Source organism: Nicrophorus vespilloides, unplaced genomic scaffold (assembly GCF_001412225.1).
Source record: "Nicrophorus vespilloides isolate i.1.1-1 unplaced genomic scaffold, Nicve_v1.0, whole genome shotgun sequence".
In the NCBI taxonomy this organism is placed as follows: Eukaryota; Metazoa; Arthropoda; class Insecta; order Coleoptera; family Silphidae; genus Nicrophorus; species Nicrophorus vespilloides.
Window position 1 is genome coordinate 35944 of NW_017099972.1, and position 24163 is coordinate 60106.

Here is a 24163-nt window from a genome sequence, read left to right on the forward strand (position 1 = left end):
AGGACAGTTCAATTAAGGAAAACAACAAGCAAAGATTGAATCTTAATTCATTTATATTCGAACTATTAATATTTGTACAAAAGTGGTTATGTCGTATATATTCGTCATGGTGTTATGTATAACCGGTATTGTTTATATTATGTTAGCCCTTATTATTTTATACATGTTTATTTATGTAAGTCATTTTGACTTAGAACAAATACCATTTAGGAAGATCCCATAACTAATCATTGTGTAACAACTATTCTTAATCACCATGTTGTGAACAAACTCGAACGTCCAATCTATAATGACTTAATATGTACATCTGCCTAATGACTTACGAATTAGGGAAAGCTAGGTACTATCTTTCCCTTCCAAATATTGTACTCCCACTATGTTAATTCCCTACTATAAAATAGTTTATGTTTATGTAATACAAAGGCAGTCTGGAAGAGAATCTAAAAGTCTGAGGGCAGACTGAGGGTAAGTCTTGCCTAATGGGCCGAATGGAGAAGTTGGTCCTACTTGGGAGAGTCCAAGGAAGACCACTTACTTCATAAACACTAACTTAAGAGGAGAATGTAACTCTTAGTTAATAATACCTGAGATCAACTATTGTTTAGTTGACTTCTCAATAAAACTACGATGTATACAATAAAACTAAATTAAGAATATTGCATTTAATATTCATAAAACCCTCCAAGACTCCGCAACGACATAACTACGAGATAATCTACGGTGTCCAAGGATTTCTTAACCCTGGGACACGACAATTGTATATTGTATTACGTAGCGTTTATGACGAACATATTCGAATAAAAATTATGAATAAAAAAATACGCTATACTTTAAAAAGTTTTTTTCTGTCCTAAATTTAAAGGATATTAAATTTTGCTGTTCGTTTGTAATATAAGTAATCTATATGAAATAAATAACTTTCCAACTATAACGATAAATCTGGTGACTGCGACACTGAGCTCGAAAGGCGCCGACCAAAGTCCAGAAGATGAAAGAATTATTAACAAGAAAAAAAATAAAACGAAGAAAAGAGCATTCGCGCAATATGCTAATTGCTGCGTTCCGTGATTCTCCTTCTTCTCTCGTTCTGTTTTCTCTTCTGGTCGAAGTGCGAATCCTTGCAAATTGCTCCACTGACTTTGAACACACACACGCACACACACTCAACTTTATTTACTTATCCAATGCTCGGAGGCTTCGGTGCAAAGAACTTTGGTTAAACCAGAAAACCAGTTCCAGCCCGAGGTGAGAACGAGAAAACAATATTAAAAAAAAATGGTTATATTTAATAATAACAAATAACAGCAGCAACATTAAGAAGAATAATATAGATTTTTGCTGAAGATTATTATTGGAGCCGGACCTAAGAATTGTTGTTTATGCTTCGAGATGATAAATCACTGTTTGTTGGATAAGTAAGAGTTGGAAAACGTGTGGTTTGTTATATGTGGAAAATTGTTGATTGACATTTCATTTATGCCTATTCCTACCATGAGCAGTCAAATAACCGCTTCAAAACAAAACATATCTTATTATATAATAAGATTTTAGACAATTAGACAATTTTTTTCGTTTTCTGTTCATTTTTTTTACTAATTAGAAGAACGTTGTATACATGAAATTTCAAAAAGAGACGGCGCGTGGTAGATTTGTTGTTAAATAGTTTGAATCTATGCGGAAAAGGAAGAACAATAATATAGATTTTTGTTGAAGATTATTATTGGAGCCGGACCTAAGAATTGTTGTTTATGCTTCGAGATAATAAATCACTGTTTGTTGAATAAGTAAGAGTTGGAAAACTTGTGGTTTGTTATATGTGGAAAATTGTTGATTGGCATTTCATTTATGCCTATTCCTACCATGAACAGTCAAATGACCGCTTCAAAACAAAACAAATCTTAATATATAATGATTTCTTTTATTTAGAAACGTACGTTTATGTATTTTTTTTCGTTTTCTGTTCATTTTTTTAACTAATTAGAAGAACGTTGTATACAGGAAATTTCAAAAAGGGACCGCGCGTGGTAGGTTTGGTGTTAAATAGTTGGAATCTATGCGGAAAAGGAAGAACAATAATATAGATTTTTCTTGAAGATTGCATTTTTCTTGTTGTAGCTTTGCAATAATTGTTGGATAAGTAAAAGTTGGAAAAATGTACGATGGGAAAAGCGTTGATTTCCGTGTTAAATGGAATGGTTAAAATCTATGCGGAAAAGGGGAATAAAAATGTGAAATCTCGTCTGAAAACCTAAGTGAAATGAATTAGCCGGTAAGCAAATAGTTGGACGTGAGTCGCAATTGAAATTCTTCGTCGCGTCTAATTGAACCGGTAAGTGCGAACGAAGCAGGAAGTGAAGTTTGCACTAAACTCACGAACGTCGGCTGCCGTCTCTTGTGGTCTACTCATGTTTTATTTTATTTTTTTTCCTCCTCATCCCTTCGTTTCCACCTCGAGTTTTATTTAATTAAATTTGGAGAGGCGAATTCCATTCGTTGTAGACGACGAACGCTCATTTTATCCTCGTTTCTTTTTTTTTTTTCCTGAAAGATCTATTCTACCGACGGTGAAATGCTGCTGCGCTTCGCCGCGATCCGTCGTCATCGCGTTCGAAGCCGTTGCTCCTCATATGGAATATACCTCTTGATGCTCTTCTTGTAGCTACATGGAAATCAATTTGCTGCTCGTAATTATGGACATCGAATGGTATTGTTAATGAGTATCGTATATAACGTCGATACATTCAGTATTTACCATCTACGGCAGCGTCGCTCTAATGGTCTCGTTTATTTATTATTATTTTTATAAATAATCGCGTTTCTTTTAAAGGCGAATACATTTTCTTAAAGGAAATGGCGCAAAAATGTTTGGTTGTTAATACGACTCGCGTGCATTTATTCTTTTCTTTTTCTCTCGGCCTCCTCGTTATAATCCTTTAAAAGAATTAGTTTGAGACTTGATTAGCAATTGGAAATAATTCAAGGAAGACTTAACATATAGGAAACACATAAACAAGTATTAATATCTCTATTTTTATTCCAATTATGCAACACACATATCAAATATGAAAATGTTGTCATGACAACGAAACTTATTTATATTCATTCCATCATGACAGATGTCAGAAATAAAAAAACCTGTCAACTTTCAGTTGCTTTATTTCTTCTTCCTAAATTATTCAGCTTTTGTATTCGAAAAAATATTCCTACAGTTTATTATAATCATGACAACAATACTATAAGTATTACTTATATTCGTCCGAAAGAGCGTTTGACATATATCTTCATATATCACTTGAATTACTTCCATTATGACAGATGTCAAAAATAAAAATTTATACAACTGTCATAATCCGTATTCAATTTTCAGCTGAGTTTTTTTCATCTTCCTGAATTATTCAGCTTCTATATTCGAAAAAATATTCCTAAAGTTTATCATAATTCCATTATGACAGATGTCAGAAATAAAAATGTATACACCTGTCATAATCGGTAATGAACTTTCTGCTTTTTGCGTTATTTCTCCTTAATTACTGTACTCGTTAGAAATAATTTTCCGCGTCGCAATTTCTTCACGTTCTAACGTCGAAATGGGTAAAATCTAATTTAGAAATATCTTTTCAAAAACGATCCAATCGACAATTATTCCATGGAAATCCTAAAACAGTAGCCCTAATGTTTCCAGCTATTGGAATCATCTCTTCCTTCTTCGGCGCTTCTTCGATTTTCTCGAAACGATCATTTTGTATTTTAAACTAAAATTCTCATCTGAACTTGTTGTTAGTTCTAGATCTTCAAGAAAACAATAAAATTTTGATGTAAAACTATAAAATAATTTAAATACATTTTCTTTGTTGACTGTAACAATTTATGCAAAGTCATACCATAAAAATACCATAAAATTTGATCATGAATTACATTTGAATTTGCTAATAAGTCAACTTAATGCAGAAGATGAAGAAGGGATACAAAAAAAGAAGTTTTGCGAAACGATGCAATAATTATTTTAAATTTTAAACTAGAATTCTCATCTGGAGTAGTTCTTAGTTCTTCTTCAAGAAAACAACAAAATTTTGATGTAAGTCTATAAAATAATTTAAATAAATTTTCTTTACACTTTTATTCGTTGACAGAAACAGTTGATGCAAAGTCATTTCTTCATTTGTTCTAAAAACAAATACCATAAAATTTGCTGGTGAGACCTTTTTGTACATTTGATCAGAAGTTTTGCGAAACGATGCAATAAACATTTTAAATTTTAAACTATAATTCTTATCTGAACTAATTCTTAGTTCTTGATCTTCAAGAAAACAACAAAGTTTTGATGTAAAATTATAAAATAATTAAATAAATTTTTGTTACTCTTTTTTTGGTTGACTGAAACAGTTGATGCAGTGAATTAATTTTTCCATTTGTTTAAAAAAAATACCCACAAAATAAACTTGTACAATTAATCATTAATTAAATTTTCTTTAGACTAATTTTTGTTGACTGTAACAGTTGAAGAAAAGTCAATTCTTCATTTGTTCTTTAAAAAAAATACAAAAAAAAATAGCTGGTATAAACTTCTTGCAGATTTGATCATTAATTAAATTTTCTTTACACTTGTTTCTTGTTGACTGTAACAGTTGCAAAATCATTTTTTCAATTGTTTAAAAAAAATACCAACAAAATAAGCTTGTACAATTGATCATTAATTAAATTTTCTTTACACTTTTTTTTGTTGACTGTAACAGTTGAAGCAAAGTCAATTCTTCATTTGTTCTTTAAAAAAAATACAAAAAAAAATAGCTGGTATAAACTTCTTGCAGATTTGATCATTAATTAAATTTTCTTTACACTTGTTTCTTGTTGACTGTAACAGTTGATGCAAATCATTTTTTCATTTGTTTAAAAAAAATACCACAAAATTAGCTGGTAACAAGTTCTTGTACATTTGATCATTAATTAAATTTTCTTTACATTTTTTTGTTGACTGTAACACTTAATGTAAAGTCATTTCTTCATTTGTTAAAAAAAACAAATAACATAAAATTTGCTAGTAGGAATTTCTTGTAGAATTGATCATTAATTATATTTAGATTTGCTAATAAGTCAACTTCCAAATGGTAGATGCAGAAGATGAAGAAGAGATACAATGAAAAAAAAGAGTTTTTGCAGATATTCGGCCCCGAGTTGGAGCGGATCTAATTGGAGTGTGAAAGTGAACGCGCGAGGATAAATTCCGAGCGCGAAGAGCGGATTGAGAAATCATCGGTAATTGGATTAATTTAAATAGAGAAGAATGCGCGAGAGCGGTCTCCGATGGTCGGAGGAGTCCATTTGTTTATGGTCACCATTTACTCCTCTTTTTCCTTTTGTTTATTTTCTTTTGTTTTATTCTTCTTCTTCCACCACTTCCAGCAACCTCCTCGCTTCTCTTTTTGCCGATGTCGTTGTTGTTGTTGTTGCTGGTTTCGTTTGTGTTCGGTGCCGGAGTTTTATGTGTATATATACTTGTAGAAGCGAGTGGGAAAGAGAGGAGCGAAGAGAATGGTACTGGTGGTACTATCTCTGTGTGTGTGTGTGAGTATGAGTGTGCCGTGTTGTTGGCTTGGCATCGAAAAGTTGCTGATTTGTGAGAGGCTGCGGATGGAACCGTGGGAAAGGTACGCGAGAGAGTCTGTGCGCGTGGCCATGAGATGGTCATCTTGAGATAGATCATTCCTAAACCGTACCCAGCATACTTACCAACACACACACACACACAGTGTGCCGCCTTTATTCTTTCTTCTTTATTTTTTTCGCTCTCCGAAGAAGAAATGCACGCTGCACTCCGTGGAGCCGTCTCTTTCTCTCGCCCCACGTCTCAAGTGACTCACCTCGCAAGGGATAAAAAAAAAGTAGTAATAATAATAACAACAACAACAACATCAACGGAACAAATTACATTAATGACACACATATTAACACAATCCCCGATGGTCTCATCCGCTTGCATTTTATTGCCAATTATGTGATGTTCAAATCTGCCCCGACGAATTCCTTCAACTCGACCAACAATAGCCAACAACTCTTTGATACAAGAAATAAACAGTCTTCATCCCTGAACATTCCTGAACTAATTATACCATCGTCTTATGCACTTTCAACTTGTGAACAAAAATTGGATTATTTTCTGAACAAAGTAACATCAATAACGAAACTTATAACTACAAACTATTTATATCACTATTTAAATTATAAAAAGAGGTGAAACAGATGTTGGTACTTTAATGTAATCTTTATATTGTATACAAAATGATTTGTTTTTCAATTGGAAACATCATGTCTACATTCAAGTAATATTTTTCACTTCTGTATAGGAAAAGAAAGATTGTATAGCAAAATATCATGAAGTAAGTGGTAAATAATGTTGTTACTAAATATTTATATTAAAATTGATCTGTTCTATGATCTAAATCACTACAATAAGTTTGAATTATTTTTCTATAGAAATATTGCTTAAATTTGATAAAAATTAACTTAATTTTAATGTGTTATAAAGTAATTAAAAAAATGTATTTTTTATTGTAACAAAGGGTTAAGTTAATGTTGAACCATATACATTTTCTTCTCAATATTGCACCAAATAAGTTATACTATACAATGAACTATAAATAGATTTTGGAAAGGGTCTATAGACTTTAATAGTTAAAAAAAATGCAATTTATATTTTATTAATTATAATAATTGTTATAATACATATAAATATAATATTCATATGAAGTTTTGTGCAATTATATGAAAATATTGATGAAATCTATAACAATTTATTGAAATAATTGAAATAATTAATTCTGTAATTCGAAATTGATAAAACTATGGCAAGAAAATTGGTTGAATCAAGAAAGCATAGATTTTCCTTATGCAAACAAAATTACTAGATAAAAAATGTGAATCTTGTTGAAGTTCAATCAGTTATATTTTGATTTTGCTCTAAAATTGATTTCTATATTTTAAAAATTTAATGCAAATTTCTGTTGTTAATAAAAAGTTAATCTTATCGTGGAAACATTCAACTTTACTTGGAACACTTGATATAATTAAAAGAAGATATCAATGTTTGTTATAAAGATTAACACTAAACCAACCACGCTCGGTCAAATGACGAAACTTGAAATTTTGTTTAGAATTTAGAAGAAAATTTACAATAAAAAATTCTGTAATTTGTAAAAAAAAAATGCACTAAAAACTCATAAAATGTTTATAAAACGTTTTCAAATAAAACAAAATATTTTGTCCACTATCTAATTGGCTCAAATTGCATCCTATGTTAAGATATATAGTTTTTTTTGAAGCGGTCATAAGACCACGCACGGTATGAATAGGTATGAAGTGTCGGTAGGTTTAGTGTTAAGAAAGAAAATAGTCCCGTCTTGGATTATAAAATCATTTGAAATAGACATAACAGTTATTGATTTCTCCTTGTAAGAAGAATTGATTGAACTGAAAGAGAATTTTTGAATGTAAAATCAATGTGGATTAGCCAAATTTTAACAAATTCAAAGACATTTGCAATAAAATACTTCAAATTAGCAAATATCTACGAAACGATTATCTTTATATTTAGATTATCTTAATTCTCAATTATTATTACAAAAAGAAAACAAGAAATCAATTAAATAAATCACCATTTCATATAAGAATAATTATTAAGAAAAACATCAATCAAATCCATGGCATCTTTTTGTAAATTATAATATATAAGTCAAATGAAGTTGTAAAATTGTGTAATAAAACAAAATATCTTATGTTGCTGAATTACTCATACCAACAACAACTTGATTTTTGTTCATTAAAATTTAAAGGTCAGGAGATTCTAAATTAACTTAAGTAAAAATGTAACAAATTTAACTTTAATAAACATCTCGTAATCAACACAGTAATTATAATTAAATCTATTGATATCTTTTTGATGCAATTCTTTAAAACATATTAAACGTATTTTAATTAAGATCTATACTTTCTGTTCGAAAATGATGACGAAGAAGGACCGAAAACGTGTTTCGATAATAAAGATAATTCTAAGGCGAGCGCGCGCGTGGGCGTCCCAATATATATTGGGTTTCTTTCCGTTTTCTACCTCGTCTTCTACTTGTACTTAATTCAATCTCCTCCTCCTCCTTCTTACTTCTTCTACTTAGGCGTTTTCTTCTTCTTGTTCGCTGTGCTCTTCCTCCTCCTCATCTCATCTCAACTCAATGAGGAGGCTTCCACCGTGTGGCGTGTGTGCATGTGCGTGGGTTAAGTAATCCAGCTGTGCGAGTTGAGGCTATTGAAAAGTGTTCGGTACACTCTTGAATCGAGGATAGTTGATGCCGTTCTCGTGACCAGTAGACACACGCGAGCCATTTGATCTCCCACGCTCCGGTATCCTCGGGCACTTTTCAACCGCACACAACCGAACTCGACCGCACTTCGACCAGCATTTAAACCAAATTGCCAATATCCATTACATTTTATCCATACTTCTTCAAAACTGTCCTCAGCAAAAGAAAATGCAACAAGTATCTACGAAATTGATTGAATTAGAATAATCCAGATAGGCCACATCTTCTCGCTCTAATGACCATTTAGATTAAAGATCATTATAATCAATCTTTCCACCACCAAATTTATTGGAATCTCTCCATGTACTTATAAAAGCAATACCAAAACCATTAGACTACATAATTATACCTATCTTTCTCTCCACCACTTTAGGTCTTTTTAAAACGATCGATTTACCTGTTCTGTAGATTAGTCAAAACAAAAAACGAATCATTTCAAATTAAGCTGTCTTTTTAATTACTTTTGTATTTGCAAGAAACACTAAAAATAACTTTTCGATTACGTGATATTAATTAATGACTTTTTTCACGTATGCTAATTGGATCATGCAAATTAAAGATAAAACTGTGGCCTTTCCAAGATGCCCACGGCCAGAACTTTTGGAGAGAAAGACAGTGTATAGGAAAAAATAAAAAAGACTGCTGATTTATCAGATCCATCCGCCACCCACGCGCGAGTATTTCCGAAGAGCTCAGAGCGAGGATATCGATGATATTTTCGTTTTTTTTTTTTATGATTTACGGTTTGGGCCTTCTTCGCGAGCGAAACCGGAATGAAAGAGGTGAAATAAAAGAAGCGAAACAATGAAATAAAAGAAACGCGTGGGTGGAAAGCACCGAAAAATGATTGCATTTATATTTATTACATTTTTTTTCTCTGTGTGTATGAATGGGAACCTCTTTCAGAAAGGTAACTAAGCGCGTGCCGCCACATCAACGTTTCAGTTTGAATGAAATTAGAAATGAGAGATGAAGGAATTGTAAAAAAAAATATTGTAATGGGCACAAGCGAACGCGCGCACACACTAAAATCGCATTTGGGATCAATTGCATCCTTTCACAACAAAAAAAAAAAACTTCTGCTGAGGTGTGCGAGTGGGTGGATACGAGATCGTGATCTATGGTTTTTATACGATTCGCCCATTACGTTTCTCGGAATATCAATCTAACGTGAATGTGATAAGTATGTTAAATCCTTGTATAAAAAAAAGAAAGAACTGACAATTTATGGTCGTCACGTTTCAATTAGCTTTTCCTAATTTAAAATTGACTTTGATCGATCACGATTACTCTTAAAGAAAATGAAATTTACTTAAAAAAGAAGGTTTCTCTTAAGTTACATTTAAATTGTTATATTTATTTTATATTTTTAAGTAGTCAAAAGTGTAAAAGTCTTATGTTTATAGTTGTAGTAGATAATTGTATTATAACGTTTGCTATCAAAGCCACGCACATAATAATACAGCATGCAACACCTTCTTCAAAGCTTCGTTCATGAGTTCATATACCTCGAAGTTGCGTCTTCAAGATGTCGAAAAAAATAATAAAGAAAACAGTGTACATAATAAGTTTGTACGGGTTTCGTGCGTTCACGGGGTATTTTCTCACCCTAATTGCGGCCAAAGATTCCGCGTATTCCGCGTTAACCTCCTTCTACGAACGCTTATTAATATTGTACATGCTTATTAATGTAAACGCAAACGCAGCATGTGCGAAGAATAATGCGTTCGTATTCTTTGGCGAAATGAATAAAACTTTGCGAAATTACAGGAATTTCTGTGCATTCTACTCTTCGTTTCACATATATACATTTATATTATTTTGTGTGTGTGCATTGTTGTGTTCATCCCTCACGATCGAATTATTTATGCAGCGTCAGTTGCGTCACACACACACAAATGGTGGTGCAACCCTTGCTCGAATCGAACCCTTTGCTTCCTCGTTCAACATAATATCTAATTTCAAAAGGCGACGAAAGGCCAAAAATTAATATTAATGACCCTGTCTACATTCCCCCCCTTGTTGCATCTATACAAATACTGCACCTACCTAGGCATTACCACTATTTTTGGGACGTCTCAAGAGACGCGAAAGGTTTATTTTTCTGTTGTATGGAAATGTGCTCAGTCACTGCGTCTAAATAAATTATTATATTATTTTTTTTTAGAAAAGGGGTGCCATGTTTTACACAGACGGTCAATTGTGATCAAATAAGTTTAAAGAACCATCATCGATGCTGTGGAAGCAATTCCCAACGGAATTTGAAAAAATTGTTACGTCAATGATGTTTCAAACTTGACTATTAATTATTATTATATAATTATCAATAATTTTTATAGTTAATTCAAAGATAACACAACTTAATCTAAATAATGAAAAGAGAAATATTAAGATTTTAGTAAATAATACTAAATAATTAATTTGATTAATTCTTCCTTTTTTTGTTCTTTCTATATTAAAAACAATGTTAACTTGGTTGCAATTTTCAAATGCAAATAAGTAATTCTCAATATATAATAATTATTCTTCTCTCTGATACAAGTTTGATCTAATTAGTAAGTTTTAGTTTTTTAAATGTTAATAGCAAATTTTAATGAACATTTCATAGAACTGTCTCCATCTGTTGAGTTTCATCATAAACATAATTATGATACTATTATAAGTATATAGTAGAATTTAATTGTAACAATTAGGTAATAACAAATGGTAATAAATTTGAAATAATCTTTATATAATTTATTAAAATTTCAGTTGTCTAAAATCAGGTTTTTTTTTTGAAAATCATACTGATGTACATTTGGTTGCCTAAAAAAAATAAAACGATAGATATTATAAAATTAACAATTTATTTATTAAATAATGAGTACATAACTTTAGTTACAATGCATAAAAATACAATAAATTTTTGTAAAACGTTTGTAAGCGCTTTGGCGCAACATATTATTATATAATATAATTTTATTTATTCATTTAAAAACAGAACTGAAATCGAATGTACATAGAAAATGTTTCTCCTTTTGATAAAAATAAAAAATAATGGAAATTTTAAAAACCTAAATTGAAAAACATCACTTGAAAGTAGAGCATAAAATTGGGAACGCGTGAATGCATAACGTATCAAATAACTTCTAATTACAGCATTAAAATAAGATTGGTAATAAATAGGGAGAGAAAAACAAAACGTATATATTCTTATCGTTTCGATTATTCCCAGAATGGCCTCGTTGATTAAAATAGTTTACTACGACTACTCAATCTAACGGATTGTCGTTTACCTGAAACGAGAAAGTATTAGTGTTTACCAAATCCAACTGCGTTGAGTACTTACTACGGGGAGTTTCTTGTTTGGCGGTAATCTCTTCTAAGTTTTCTTTATCTTCTTCGGTCGAAGATCCATTGCAGTCCATCACTTCATCAGCGAACAAAACAGTCTTGAGTTTCTTTCCAGTTGATTTGCTCCCAGACTGTAAGAAGAGTTATGAATATCAGATGAAGATGAAATTAAAATTACACTTACATCGGTATCTTTCTTTATTGATTTAATATTATGTGCAACCTTCATCATCATTAGACCGGGCGAATGTTTCGGCGTGCCTTTGGCCGATGAGAGTACGGACTTTAGCAAACTTTTCCTAGTCTTCGCCGGCGATTTTTTAGGAGATTGTATGCTGAAGAAACCACCGTCAAAGCAATTGCTTCCTTCGGACGAGGCCATCTGCTGTTTCTGTCTGGCCAATCGAATTGCACCTCTTAACTTCGAGCTTCCCTGTGCATCAGTCTTCTTCTTCTTCACAGCCACCTTCTTTTTGGGTCGTGGAACTGCGACTTCCTCCACCCTCTTTGGTATAGGTAATATCTCTTCCCAGCCATTGTCCCTCATTCTCACAAGATTTTCGTACCTCTTATCGATCGAGTCTACTTGTATAGTAACCACGTCCCAATAACCGTGCAAGTCGGTGGCGTTCACCAAAGGGTCGGTATTTTGATTCTCGCAGTTATCTATTAGCTGCTGGAAACGTTCCATCTTCTTATTCAAGAGCAAATTCGTTTGACCAATCGTTGCGTTTATAATATCCTCTGCTCCTTCAGGAAGATCTTCGTGTTCCTAAAAACAAACATGTTACATAAAGCTAATAAGAATTTCAGTCAGTTTATTACCGAATATTTTGTCCATTCTTCAATAAGCCCTTGCAATCTTACGATCTGTTCAGCTTTTAAATTATAAAAGTATTTCGCTGCAGCTTTTGGGCCTGTGAAATCCGGTGATCCGGCTAGAATGCCACCCATCGAAGACCTACTTTTATACTCATCTCTCGCCATTTTCTTTCCTCTGGCGATAGTCACAAATGGACTAACATATACCACCTCGTTGTTCGGCAATTCGTTCGGACTTTTTTGAGGAGTAACCTCCATTACTTGAAGAGTATTTTCCTTGGGTGTTGTTGTTTCAGTGTTACGTTTCTTTGATGGATGTTTCGGAGTTTCGTTTTCCCTGTTCTTTCGCGATTTCTTCATCCTTGTACTCCGATTAGGAGTTTTGTTCATTTTCTTTGGTGATTCTTCCATTCCCACTATTATCTCAGGTAGAGTATTTATTGCACTAAAATAACGAATTATAATAATTAATAAATTATGTACGTCATGAAAAGGTAAATAGGAACATTACTGAAAGTGCTATATTAACCTAAGTCTACTTGATAACTAATATTCCAAATAAAAATGTTATTATTTTCAAATCATGCTGAACTTACGTTGACACTTTAAGGGCATCTCCAAATTCAATAATCTTATCTAAAATTTTATTATTAGTTTTGCCTTTAGTATCCTTAGCTCTAGCAGTTACAGTTCTTTTTATTGGCGCTTTTTTTATTGCAGTATCTGAGAAATAAAATATATGAAACACATGAAGTTTATGTTAGTGTGATTTACCATTTTTGCTTTTTGATGTTTGAGTTTTGCTTCTGGTATTCTGAGAGATTGTTGTTTGATGTATAGCAATTGGTTTGATATTCTTTGGCGGTTTAAAACTGTGCGTGGATCCTACAAAGCTTGGTGTCTGACTCGCTTTTTTTGGATAGATGTCTTCCAATTTCGTCTGAGCCACCACTTTTGAAACCTTAAACACTGGTTTCGATTTGTTTGAATTCTTCTCCATTTCCATCTTCTTAGCTTTCTCTGCCCTCCACAATAACAGAGCTTCCATCCTTTTATTGACTTTAGGTTGCTCAACTTCAATTACAGGCTGCTTTAAAATTGGTCTCCTAACTTTGGCCTTCACTTCTGGAGTATTCTCAACTGATTCCACTATCTGCCTTTGAGACATCATGTATTTATCTCTGTTCTGCTGTCTTAAATGTCTGATCTGCACAACTCTACTTGTTTGCTTTGCCTTGCAAAGATCCTTCAGACCCAACTTCAAATATTCAGACAAATCCATTTAATTTTCTAAAACAACATAAATTAGTATCAACACTGTCCAAATCTAAACTAAATTGATAATACAACAAACTAATACGCGTTCAACTAAACACTCACCACAATCCGCAAATCATCTACTGATGCTTTACTTTTTCAAAAAATACATAATGAAAAAACTATACGAAAAAAAACTAATGTGCATAATGCAATGTTCCCAAAATAAACTAAACACACAAATATCCAACAATATAGCGGAAATTACCTTCGAATTAATAACAACAAACTATAAAGTCTTTACAATTCTAATTGTGTCATATAAGACGTTGAGGATGTAGCAAATGACCGTTTGATTTTTCAAAGCCCACTGCAAGATAACTGTTGCTCTTCAGATATACCAACTCAAGAAAACTCTAAATTCAATCTTTCTTTCACCTCTGAAACAACAATAATTCATAAAAATAACTTATTTAATAATTAGTTGTTATTATATTATTACATATATACTATAAACAAAAGACATAACGTAAAAAGTAACTTTTTGAAAGCAATTTTTAATTCAAAATAAGCAACATGAAGTTGCATCAACAGCTGTTGGTGATTTGATTTTAGTTTGTATCGTTTATATTTTCATTCATAAGTAGTAACGGTTTCTGTTTAAAACGTTCGGTTATTGTTAATTAATTAATTAGTGTATAATGCTGCAATTGTGTTCATATTCATTTGTGAGTATAGTTCTTTCGCATTAACACTCTTCAGAAAGACGTCTTTTAGTATATGTATTTTTTGAAATAATAATTAGGTTATGTTTATGTATCAATTCAAATGTTTATTATTGTTTTTATTATTGGAAACCTATAATCTTCTTCTTCTTCAATAACATCGTTAATATGTTAATGCTTTCTATATGATAACTGTTAGTTTTAGTAACATGTAGTAATTTCAATAATTTTATTATCAAATTAGTTTTGTAACTTAAATTTACTTTCTTTATTGTAACTTAACGAATACTAAGTGTATGACTAATTTTATGTATTCATTAAGTCTATGTTAATATATTGTTATGATATAGTTTGCACTAAAAAAGAAAGTTTTAATATTGATTAATTTACTTAATTTAGTAAATAGAAACATATGTATATTAATAATTTTCTTCACAAGCCACTATTTAGATTTAGTTAATTTATTGCTTCAAAAAGAAAAGCTGGTTTTATGTTAGATATAAGTAAAATAATTGTATTCATGTGATTAATGATTGTCACGTTTGTTTTTGTCTGTCATCCAATATGTTTTAAAATACGACAAAATTTTTGCAGCCTGTCATCGCTATAAAATGAATAAGGACCATATAGTAATTGGCGACGAAGAAGGAGGACACTAAAAGATATGGAAGATAAAGGTAAGAACGATGCGACGGCGGAGGTCTTGGAATATTACAGTAAACATGCACAAAATCGCAACCTGTCGTCGTACTTTTGCGGTGCCTACGGTATTCCCACACCACATCCACAACCACCGACAATAACAACAACATCAACAACACCACCACTACCTCCACAAGTCATCAGCAGCAACAATGAAGATCAAGATGTGGAAACTTCCGCCTTCCATTCACCCACCAGCAGCGTAGCATCCAGGAAATTGGAATGGGACAATGGGGCCGACATCGGCTACGACCACTACGAGGTGCAGAAGCTCAACAGAAGTATATCTTTGCCAACAATCACCACGCAGGAAAATAACAGTTCCTCTAATCGTTTAGTGTTCCTCAATAGTTCATCAGACACAGAGTCCGTTAGAAAGAACGCTCGAGAATCTGATGAGAAGGAGGAGCGCTCGAGCTCTAGGAAATCGGAATCATCAACGAGCCGTCCTTCTGCTAAGATCAAGGAGGACGTACTGTTGTTTCTGAAGAGCAAAGTCGGCGTTCCTCAGGCAGAGTCCACGCCGATTATCAACGTTGTACCGACGCATAGGATAATACCACAGAAACCTCCAAGAGCAAACAAGAAAATCATCGACAAGAATGTGACATTCTATTCGAGCTCATCCGATTCGAAATCCAATACTTCGGATAAAGAGTCTTCGAACAATTACTACTCGTTAGGCGATACTGCAAAACTCAAGAGTGTTGTATCATCGTCGGCATCTTCTGATGATGAGGTGAAGCAGAAAATTTTGGAAAATTACCCCAAAGCCCGTCAGATTTTTAACGAGAACAAAAATCATAGTGTAGATGACGTACTTCTGAAACGAAGGGAGAAGATCAAATTAGATAGAGTGAATTTTAGTTACGATTACCCAATTGACCTGAAAGTAAAAAGCAGTTGCAGTGTGGAAAACGTTAGCTGTAGCAGTGATACTACTCTTAAGAAATGGACAAGTGAATTCGATTTGACGTTGCCGCAAAGGCTGAAGTATTTTAATAGGTATCGAAGTAGGAAGATCAAAAATTTGCACGTCGCTAAGCCAATCTGCGTAGAATGTGTTTCCACGAATCTTGTTACGGATAAAGTTATGCAGACTTGCTCTGAAAATATTAGCGTCGCAATTCAAACATCTCCTCAGAACGAACGAGTATTTTATGTTAAACATAGCGGAGCGACTGCGAAAGCAACGGATTCTTCGGATGCTTCCAATAGTTTCGAATATTTCCATGGAGATTCTTACAATAAGTCGACGAAATCACCGGAGAACCCTATTGTTTCGAGTGAGAACAACACCTTGGAAAGTAAAGGGGATGACGGTGACCAGAAATCTTTGTTCACGAGCGTTGAGACTTCGAGCAAAGAGTTTTCATTGTCGGATATTGAATCTCAAACGAAAAAGGAACGTGAAGCTAATTTAAAGCTCTTGAATAAACTGATTAAATCTAAGAAATACGATGTGAAGACGAAGCAGTATTATTTAAACAAGATTATGAAGAAAATCCTATCACCCAATTCTGGAAACAGTTCAATTGACTCTGAGCATATTACGCCTAACATTGAACCCAAGATTGCGTACAGAGTAGATCAAATGGTGATGAATGACAATCACTTGGAGAATCCCACGAAATTAACTGAATTACACACAAACTTACCATGGAAACCAGCGATACCAGTGATGGAGCCAACTCAGACGAAGAATAAAATCTTTACCATGCCTACGGAGAAGTTGCCCAACAGTGATTGCACCAATAGCAGCACCGAACAATCCATTGGAGCGGTATTTTCGAACAATTTTATTTTACCGAAATCCGACGAGACCACCGATTGGAAAAGTAACAAAACAGCTTCTGAGATTAAAGTAGATTCGAGTGGTTCCGTGAATAGTTCCGATGTGATGGTAAAGTTCGCTAAAAACGAAAGAGATCATCAGCTGAATTGGATTAACAAAGAAATCGAGCATTTGAACAAGTTGCGCAACTATTTGGAAAAGAACAAAACCACACAGACACCACACTTTAAAGATATTACAAACATTAATAAAACAACATCCGTGTACATGATTACAACAGAGAGGCCGAACGAGCCGACCAAAGACACCAATAACATAGACAGCCAAGATTTCCGTCTTAAAGTAGACAATGTAAATGAGTTCTCTGAAATTGATTTTCATTTGTACAGTGACCAAGGCAACAGGGATTATAAATTCAAAGAAATTGTAGCAAAATTGAAGCCGAAAGGTCAGATGGATGATAGGATTGAGGCGAAAACAAATGAGAATAGTAACAATAATAATAATAATAACAGTGATAAGCTCGAATCGACAGAGTATATTAAAACTGAAGAACATAGGAAGACTAAAGTCACTACTATCAAAGAATATAAAACGAAGTTGCCTAAATCATCTGATTTGCAGGAAGTGTCTAAATCTATAGAGAATAAAGAGGGGAGCGCAAGTGATATGTCTCAATCCAGGAAAAGTTCAACTCGAAACTCCGCGGCGCCGAGGAAGAAAACCGTGGAGTATTCTTCACAGCTGGAACAACGATCATCTTACAAAAGCCCTTACAGTGATAGCTCTTTAAGTGCGAATGGCCAAAATTCTGGCAAAAGTCTATCTGTGATAAGTTCCTTGGGAAATATAAATGATGAGGATCTTGATGTCGAAGAACAGTTTGAACGTAAATCAGTTAATCAGATGGACGATGACCGTATTTATGATGGTGTAGAGCCTAGTCAAAGTAAAATGAGTAGACAGTCCTCATCGACATCGAGAAAATCACGCGATTCTCGTCTTCCTCAAGAATTCTCACCGGAATTGGATGATATCGATGAATTATATGACGAAATGGACCGTGCATCGTCGGTGAGACAATCCACGGCATCTGGAAAATCTGATAATGGTTCCATATCTGATGGCAACCCAAGTTACTCCAAACCTTCTATTATGAGCAGACAATCAACAAAAAAATCACTTGTAAATCAAGATGTGGAATTTGAGGACGACAGATTTGATGGTAGAACGTCGTCAGCAATTAGCAGACAATCGACGAAAAAATCTCTTGCAAATCAAGATCCGGATTTTGAGGACGACAGATTTGATGGTAGAATGCCGTCCGCAATTAGCAGACAATCAACGAAAAAATCTCTTGCAAATCAAGAAGTGGATTTTGAGGATGATGGATTTGATGGTAGAGCGTCATCAGCAACGTACAGGCAATCTTCAATGAAAAAATCTGTAGCGAATCAAGACGCAGACGATGATAGATATGACGAGCGTCCGTCCATCATGAGTAGACAATCTTCAAAGAAAAAATCTTCAATGAATCAAGCTGCATCAGTCGAGGATGACGATAATTATTCTATGGATCAGCCGTCTAACACAAAACAATCGACATTGTTTAGAATATCAGAGGATGGGTCCGAAAATGGTCCAAGCTATTCTCGCCATTCTACGATAAGCGACAGACCTTCGTCCGCCTCCAAAAGTGCTCGTGATTCTAATGGACATTCATCAAAAATGAAATCGCTCGCCGCCTTTAACGAAATGAATCGCAGGAAGTCCGATAGACCTTCGGCAGTGAGTCGACAATCATCAGGGATGTCGAAAAGATCTTCGAGTCGTGGTTCGAGCATCAGAAAATCATCAGACATTTCACAAGGTATAATTAGCAGACCATCGATAGGTCGCGAGAACGCGATTGACAATGAAATTGACGATGATGATAATAGCTCAGAAGATTCGATAAACGATGAAGTTTCGAAGTTATCTATGGGTCGCAGATCGCCCAGCAGTTTGAGAAGAAAACCAAGAGAATCCGGTACACGAAGTTCAATTTCTATTCAGGAAGAATTCAGTCGGACATCGGCAGCAGGAATTAATATGGCAGAAGCACCCAGTACAGATAGTCGCAGATCTAGTAATAGGAGTGTGGAAATGCTTAGAGGAATATCGGGTATGAAATTGCCGCTCGATTTTGAAAACGCACGGATCGTGTCAAATACGGTAGAAAGCAGTAGCGAAAATCCCGAAGACTGCGTTCGGAGAGTCGTTCTGGAGGTGCCAATAGAAGTTGATAATAAGCTTGGAAGTAAGTCATTATTATTAATATTAGAAAATTTTATGCAGGAATATTAATGAGGATTTTATTTTAGGTAAAAGTAGAGGAATACAAACTACTAAGTCTATTGCGAATATGAAGTGTACATCGAGCAGCTCCTCCAGCGGCTCTTCAACTAGTGCCATAATATGCTCATGTTGCCGGAAGTGTATGTCCAAGGGGTCTGCAATAGATATCAGTAAGTATTTATAATATTTAACTGCATTTGATATTTGATTAATTGTTTCTTTAATTATAGCCGTTCTTGATTCTTGTGGGCCGAGGTTCTGCGATCCCTGTTTGATTGAAAGTAAAAAGCGAGATTGGAGTCCATCGAATGCTTACTTCAAGCAACCTCAGCACAAGTGCACATGTTCTCCTCTGACTAGTAACATGACGATCCGGAGGATCCGTAGCACTCTAGAGGAGCTGCGCGGCCTTGATAGCTACGAGTCCTGTTGCACCTGCAAGGAACCAAAACTATCCGGAGTGTGCAGCTCGTGTTGCAACAATGGGGGTAGGATAAACAAAAACAACCAACAAAAGAAAGCAGTAGCTTATTTATTAACATTTGAGCCGGGCGCCGAAGACGTTGAGGAGCCGTCCCAGCGCAACGTGAGGTCGCTCGACGAGATCAAAATAAAAATACCGGTCGGCAGCAAAGGCTATCTGCCTACAAAAGAAGAAAAACGAAAGAAACACAAATCGTCGAAGCACAAGGATAGAAAGAGTCTTCAGGTAATGCTCTAAGCACACAGTATTTTCGCGGTGATATCATACTTTGTGAATTTGTAACAATAAAAAAATAACATGTTTTGTCAACCATGCATACGATGGTAAAGAAAATGTTAGTCATCATAAAAGAAAGAGTACGAAATAAACCATTTATTGAACAGAGGTGTTAAATATGTGCTTCTTTGCTTTTCGGTTTTCTGTCCAGGACTATTTAGCCACGAATAAGCCTAGTTTTGTTGCTGCAGCGGAGGAGAGGAGAAAGTGCATGATCGAGTTGGCTTATTTGCGTGAGCAAAGATGCCAAAAGTACAAGCAGGTCCTGGCCATGACCAACGGACTGCCTCCTTACCAATATTTAGGCCAAAACGAGAACGGTTAGTACTGAAACCAATAAAATAAAAGAAACAAAAAATACATAAATATTTTTTACAGCCCACAAACGTTTGTTCACAACTAAAGAAATGAAGCAGATGACGGCGAAGCACTACAAGAAACTGCCCGAAGTTCAACGAAAATTGGTTGAGAACAGGGACAGACAAATGAAGTTGGCCAACAGGTTATTGGCAGAGATATTCAATCAGGTATGACACATACATTAATCATTAACAATACACATTTCATACGTTCAAACACTAATAACTTTGGAAGACAGAAAAAAATCACACCGCTTCAATTTTTGTTTATTTTTAGAATTTAAGGCAAAATGTCTTGCGTGGCAAACCATCGCTCTCTACCAGCATCAGCGTAATTAATTTAATGTGATTTATTTATTTTTTAATCTTCGTTTCGTTCATTTATCATATTTTTTTCTTATCGAATAATAAAATATATGACTTATTATTATTATTGTACAAGAACATTTATACAGTTGCCAAAGATTTTTCTTTTCAAATATTTACATGTTAGGAATGAATTTGTTAAATAAAATATAATTTATATTCAGCCAAGTCAAGTTTTAAAATATTTATTTATAATATTTTTTAATTCATCGTTGTTATACCTTAATAAATACTAATAATTTAACTTAAAATTAATAAACTTACTTATAATCCTAAATTATCAAAATTTGTAGAAGTGCGTTTGGTTTTTTCTATGTGCTGAGTCAACAATTCCTATTGATAAGCACTCGAGCAGCAGGAGATATAAAATGCACTCCTGCGGCACTAGTACTTAGAAATAGGGTAGTTTTCCATTGCGATTTGACATCTCCTGAATACTTACGAATTACTGCAGTGATTGATTATGAAAAAGAAATAATAATTAGCTTTAAACTGTAAATGTCTGTAATGTTATTGTTAGAGATTTCAAGTTGAGCTCTAATTAGTTTTTAAAGTAAATAGAAAAACAACTAATTATCAGTTGATGAATACAGCTTGTAAATATTTGATTGGTTTGTAAGAGAGGATGTGGATGCAACTCTGCAAGTGAATTGAATGACGGATATTAAGCAGCGAGCTTGAAAGGTAAATAAGTGTCATTAAATTGAGAACAATTTATCTTCTGCAGTGCTCTCATTTCCCATTCAACGTGTGTGTAACGTATGATGTTAGCGTGTTTTAATGCGTGCGACTGCACAAGTAAAGTAATATTAAAGGTTAAATGATATGACCCCCAACTAAATTAAGAGTCTGACGGTCCTCTCTCATCGTGTCCTTTTTTTTTGTCGTTATAATTGAAATTACTATTCCATGTCCTCCCCTTGTTTGTTCCTCTCCTCTCTCCATGTGCATGTTGGCCAAAGAGATTCTTCTTATATTTTTTTTACCATTTAGCATGAATGGAATACAAGCGTCCGTCCATCCGTTATGCAAATTATGTGATTCAGGGGACCAATTGGAATTAATGGGCATTCTCTCCTTAATTCGATTCAATCTAATGTAGTCCACTTAATTCGCTCTGATAGGTATCTTTACTGTCCTCTCTCTCTCCGTTTTCCCCGAATGCCCCTATGGTCCAACAATTGGACCCACATCCCTAACATAGGGAGGAGAATTCCCTGAAACTACTATTAAAAATCACTTTACTTTGTTTTCCTTAAAACAGAAAAATAGGGGCAGTTATAATATATTCAATTGCTTAAAAATCTTCAACATCTGCATTTTATTAATAATACTATCTTCACTTGATTATCTTAAAAAAATATATGTATTTATATAATACAACCAATTTTTCAAGTTGAACCAAAAATAATTTCTTTTGAAAGTAACAAATGATTACTTAATTTATTTAATATTAGACATTAAGAGCATTTCTTCCTATTAATAAAAACTTATTTAGTAATAATTATAACTTTTAAACAAATTTATAACACGATTTTTTTACCCCAAATAACTTGCAATAGATTTTTTCTAGATTAGTAACGTAAACTATATACTTTTTGTATATAGAATAAAGTATATAATTAAAAAGTAGTTTGAGTCGGGCGATGTATTCGTAATTTCAATAAGATAAGTTCGAAATGCGCTATCGAAGATAAGCCGCGAAGAGTTGTTGTTTCGTAGGAACGAATTGAAGGTTCCCCGGTTAGTTATAATTGGATAAAGGCGATTACATAATCTCGTAAGAAAGATGAACAAATAATAACAATGAAAAAAAAAATAATAGAAAAAGCACATGTTTTTTTCTAAGGACTATTTGAATGGTCGAAATTACAAAGTCTACTTACAGTAATCCGTTTTTGGGAACTTCTTTGGTCGTACTTCTTCTTTACGCACATCCTTGATCGAAAGTATTCATGGATGGACACGTTCTGGTTAAGTAAAAAAGAAACGCGTTGGCGACTGCTGCTGTGTTTGTATATATTTATCGTGTATTCTCCACAGCGAGAGGGTCACAAGCCTAATCTCGTATCGAGGGTCAGGGGTCGCAGCAGATAATTTCAGAATAAGGGGACCTGAAAATTATTGTAATTGTTATATATATATTTTTTTTTCTTCTTCTTCTCTCTTTCGTCTTCCATTAAAATATTTGATACAGATTCGGAAATTGATTTGCTTGTTGTGTGTAATTCATATTAAATCAGTGTAAACTGTTGCTGTTAACTGATCGCTGTGCGCCGATGATTAATTAAATGGATTAGCTAAAAGCACTTACCAGGAATTGATTAGCAGATTTCCTCTTTTCGTTTTTTTTATCTGCACAGCGATTCCGCGAAGATCGATGACATTAAAAGTGTCATAAATAATACCATGGAAACTAAAGCATTTATTTTTGTTCGCAAAAGCCTTCCTCGATGATTATTATTAGTATTATTGCATAAATAGACGGATGGATGATTGCAGCGCGCTCGACGAATAAAATTGGTTTAATTAAATAATGGATGCAAATCTTTTCTGATTGAGCACAAGGGGGATCCCATTATGCAATCAAGCGGATTTATATATTTGTCGCGGCTTAGAAAAATAAGTGTATTTTCAATTGATGCAAATGGAAATTGTTGGTAAATGTTTCTTCGTTTTAATCTACAAATATCGTAATTTTTTGTAAATCTTTCGCGTAAAGATAATTATTATGTTGATGACTTACCATGAGTTTCGAATCATCTCGCGCGTTTCGTTCGAATCATCGTCTGCGTGTGCATCGTGGTGATGAGGATGGAGTTGTTGATGTTGGATGTGGGGGAGGCGTGAGCGAGTTTGAAACCAGGAGGAGAGAAAACGCACGCAACGGACGGTTTCAGCCGACGACATTTGACCGCATACTAACTCTTAATGAATCTCAATCGAGTTTATATGTGATGCCCACATCCTAGAACTAATTTAGCTTAAATTAAGAGATTATTTCCTTTGTCGACGTTATTATTCCATTGTGGATAGTGCCTCTGCCTGCCTGCATGTAACTACGCATACACACAGACTAACACCAATACGCGTACACAAACGACGTTACGAATCGCACGGAGAAAATTATCTGCTGAAAAAAGCGTATATGTATGTATGTGAAATAAATAAATAAACCGCACTACATACGTACATTCCTGAATATTACTCATTCAGCTTGGTGTAACTTACATGACATCACTGAAAGAAAGAAAAAAAAAACATCAAATTACATGCGCTTAATTTTTACTCTTCTCCAATAGCTTTTATTTAAAAAAATTCATAAATTTATTTCAAAAATTGTTATACACTTTTTATAC

General features: G+C 33.8%; 2 protein-coding genes across 5 annotated transcripts; one reads left to right on the forward strand and one right to left on the reverse strand.

Moving 5' to 3' along the window:
* Window positions 1–11374: 11374 nt before the first annotated feature.
* LOC108566439 (guanylate kinase-associated protein mars) lies at window positions 11375–24077 on the reverse strand. Of its 3 annotated transcripts, XM_017926310.1 has the most exons (8): window positions 23551–24077; window positions 22691–22918; window positions 13278–13793; window positions 13100–13226; window positions 12507–12948; window positions 11866–12453; window positions 11677–11812; window positions 11375–11623 (listed from the first exon to the last, which is right to left on the reverse strand). In XM_017926310.1, the coding sequence occupies exons 3-8, from the start codon at window positions 13783–13785 to the stop codon at window positions 11577–11579; spliced, it is 1848 nt and encodes a 615-aa protein (XP_017781799.1). In that variant the 5' UTR covers window positions 13786–13793; window positions 22691–22918; window positions 23551–24077; the 3' UTR covers window positions 11375–11576. The 3 variants fall into 3 exon arrangements, with proteins under 3 accessions (XP_017781799.1, XP_017781801.1, XP_017781800.1); XM_017926312.1 differs by lacking the exons at window positions 22691–22918; window positions 23551–24077 and adding an exon at window positions 14029–14130; XM_017926311.1 differs by lacking the exons at window positions 22691–22918; window positions 23551–24077 and adding an exon at window positions 13884–14121.
* Window positions 14375–20963, forward strand: LOC108566437 (GATA zinc finger domain-containing protein 7-like). 2 transcript variants are annotated; one of them, XM_017926306.1, is made up of 7 exons: window positions 14375–14488; window positions 15080–19281; window positions 19346–19489; window positions 19550–20028; window positions 20231–20399; window positions 20458–20606; window positions 20716–20963. In XM_017926306.1, the coding sequence occupies exons 2-7, from the start codon at window positions 15150–15152 to the stop codon at window positions 20785–20787; spliced, it is 5145 nt and encodes a 1714-aa protein (XP_017781795.1). In that variant the 5' UTR covers window positions 14375–14488; window positions 15080–15149; the 3' UTR covers window positions 20788–20963. The 2 variants fall into 2 exon arrangements, with proteins under 2 accessions (XP_017781795.1, XP_017781796.1); XM_017926307.1 differs by lacking the exons at window positions 20231–20399; window positions 20458–20606; window positions 20716–20963 and having other exon boundaries at window positions 19550–19807; window positions 19867–19966.
* Window positions 24078–24163: the final 86 nt, after the last annotated feature.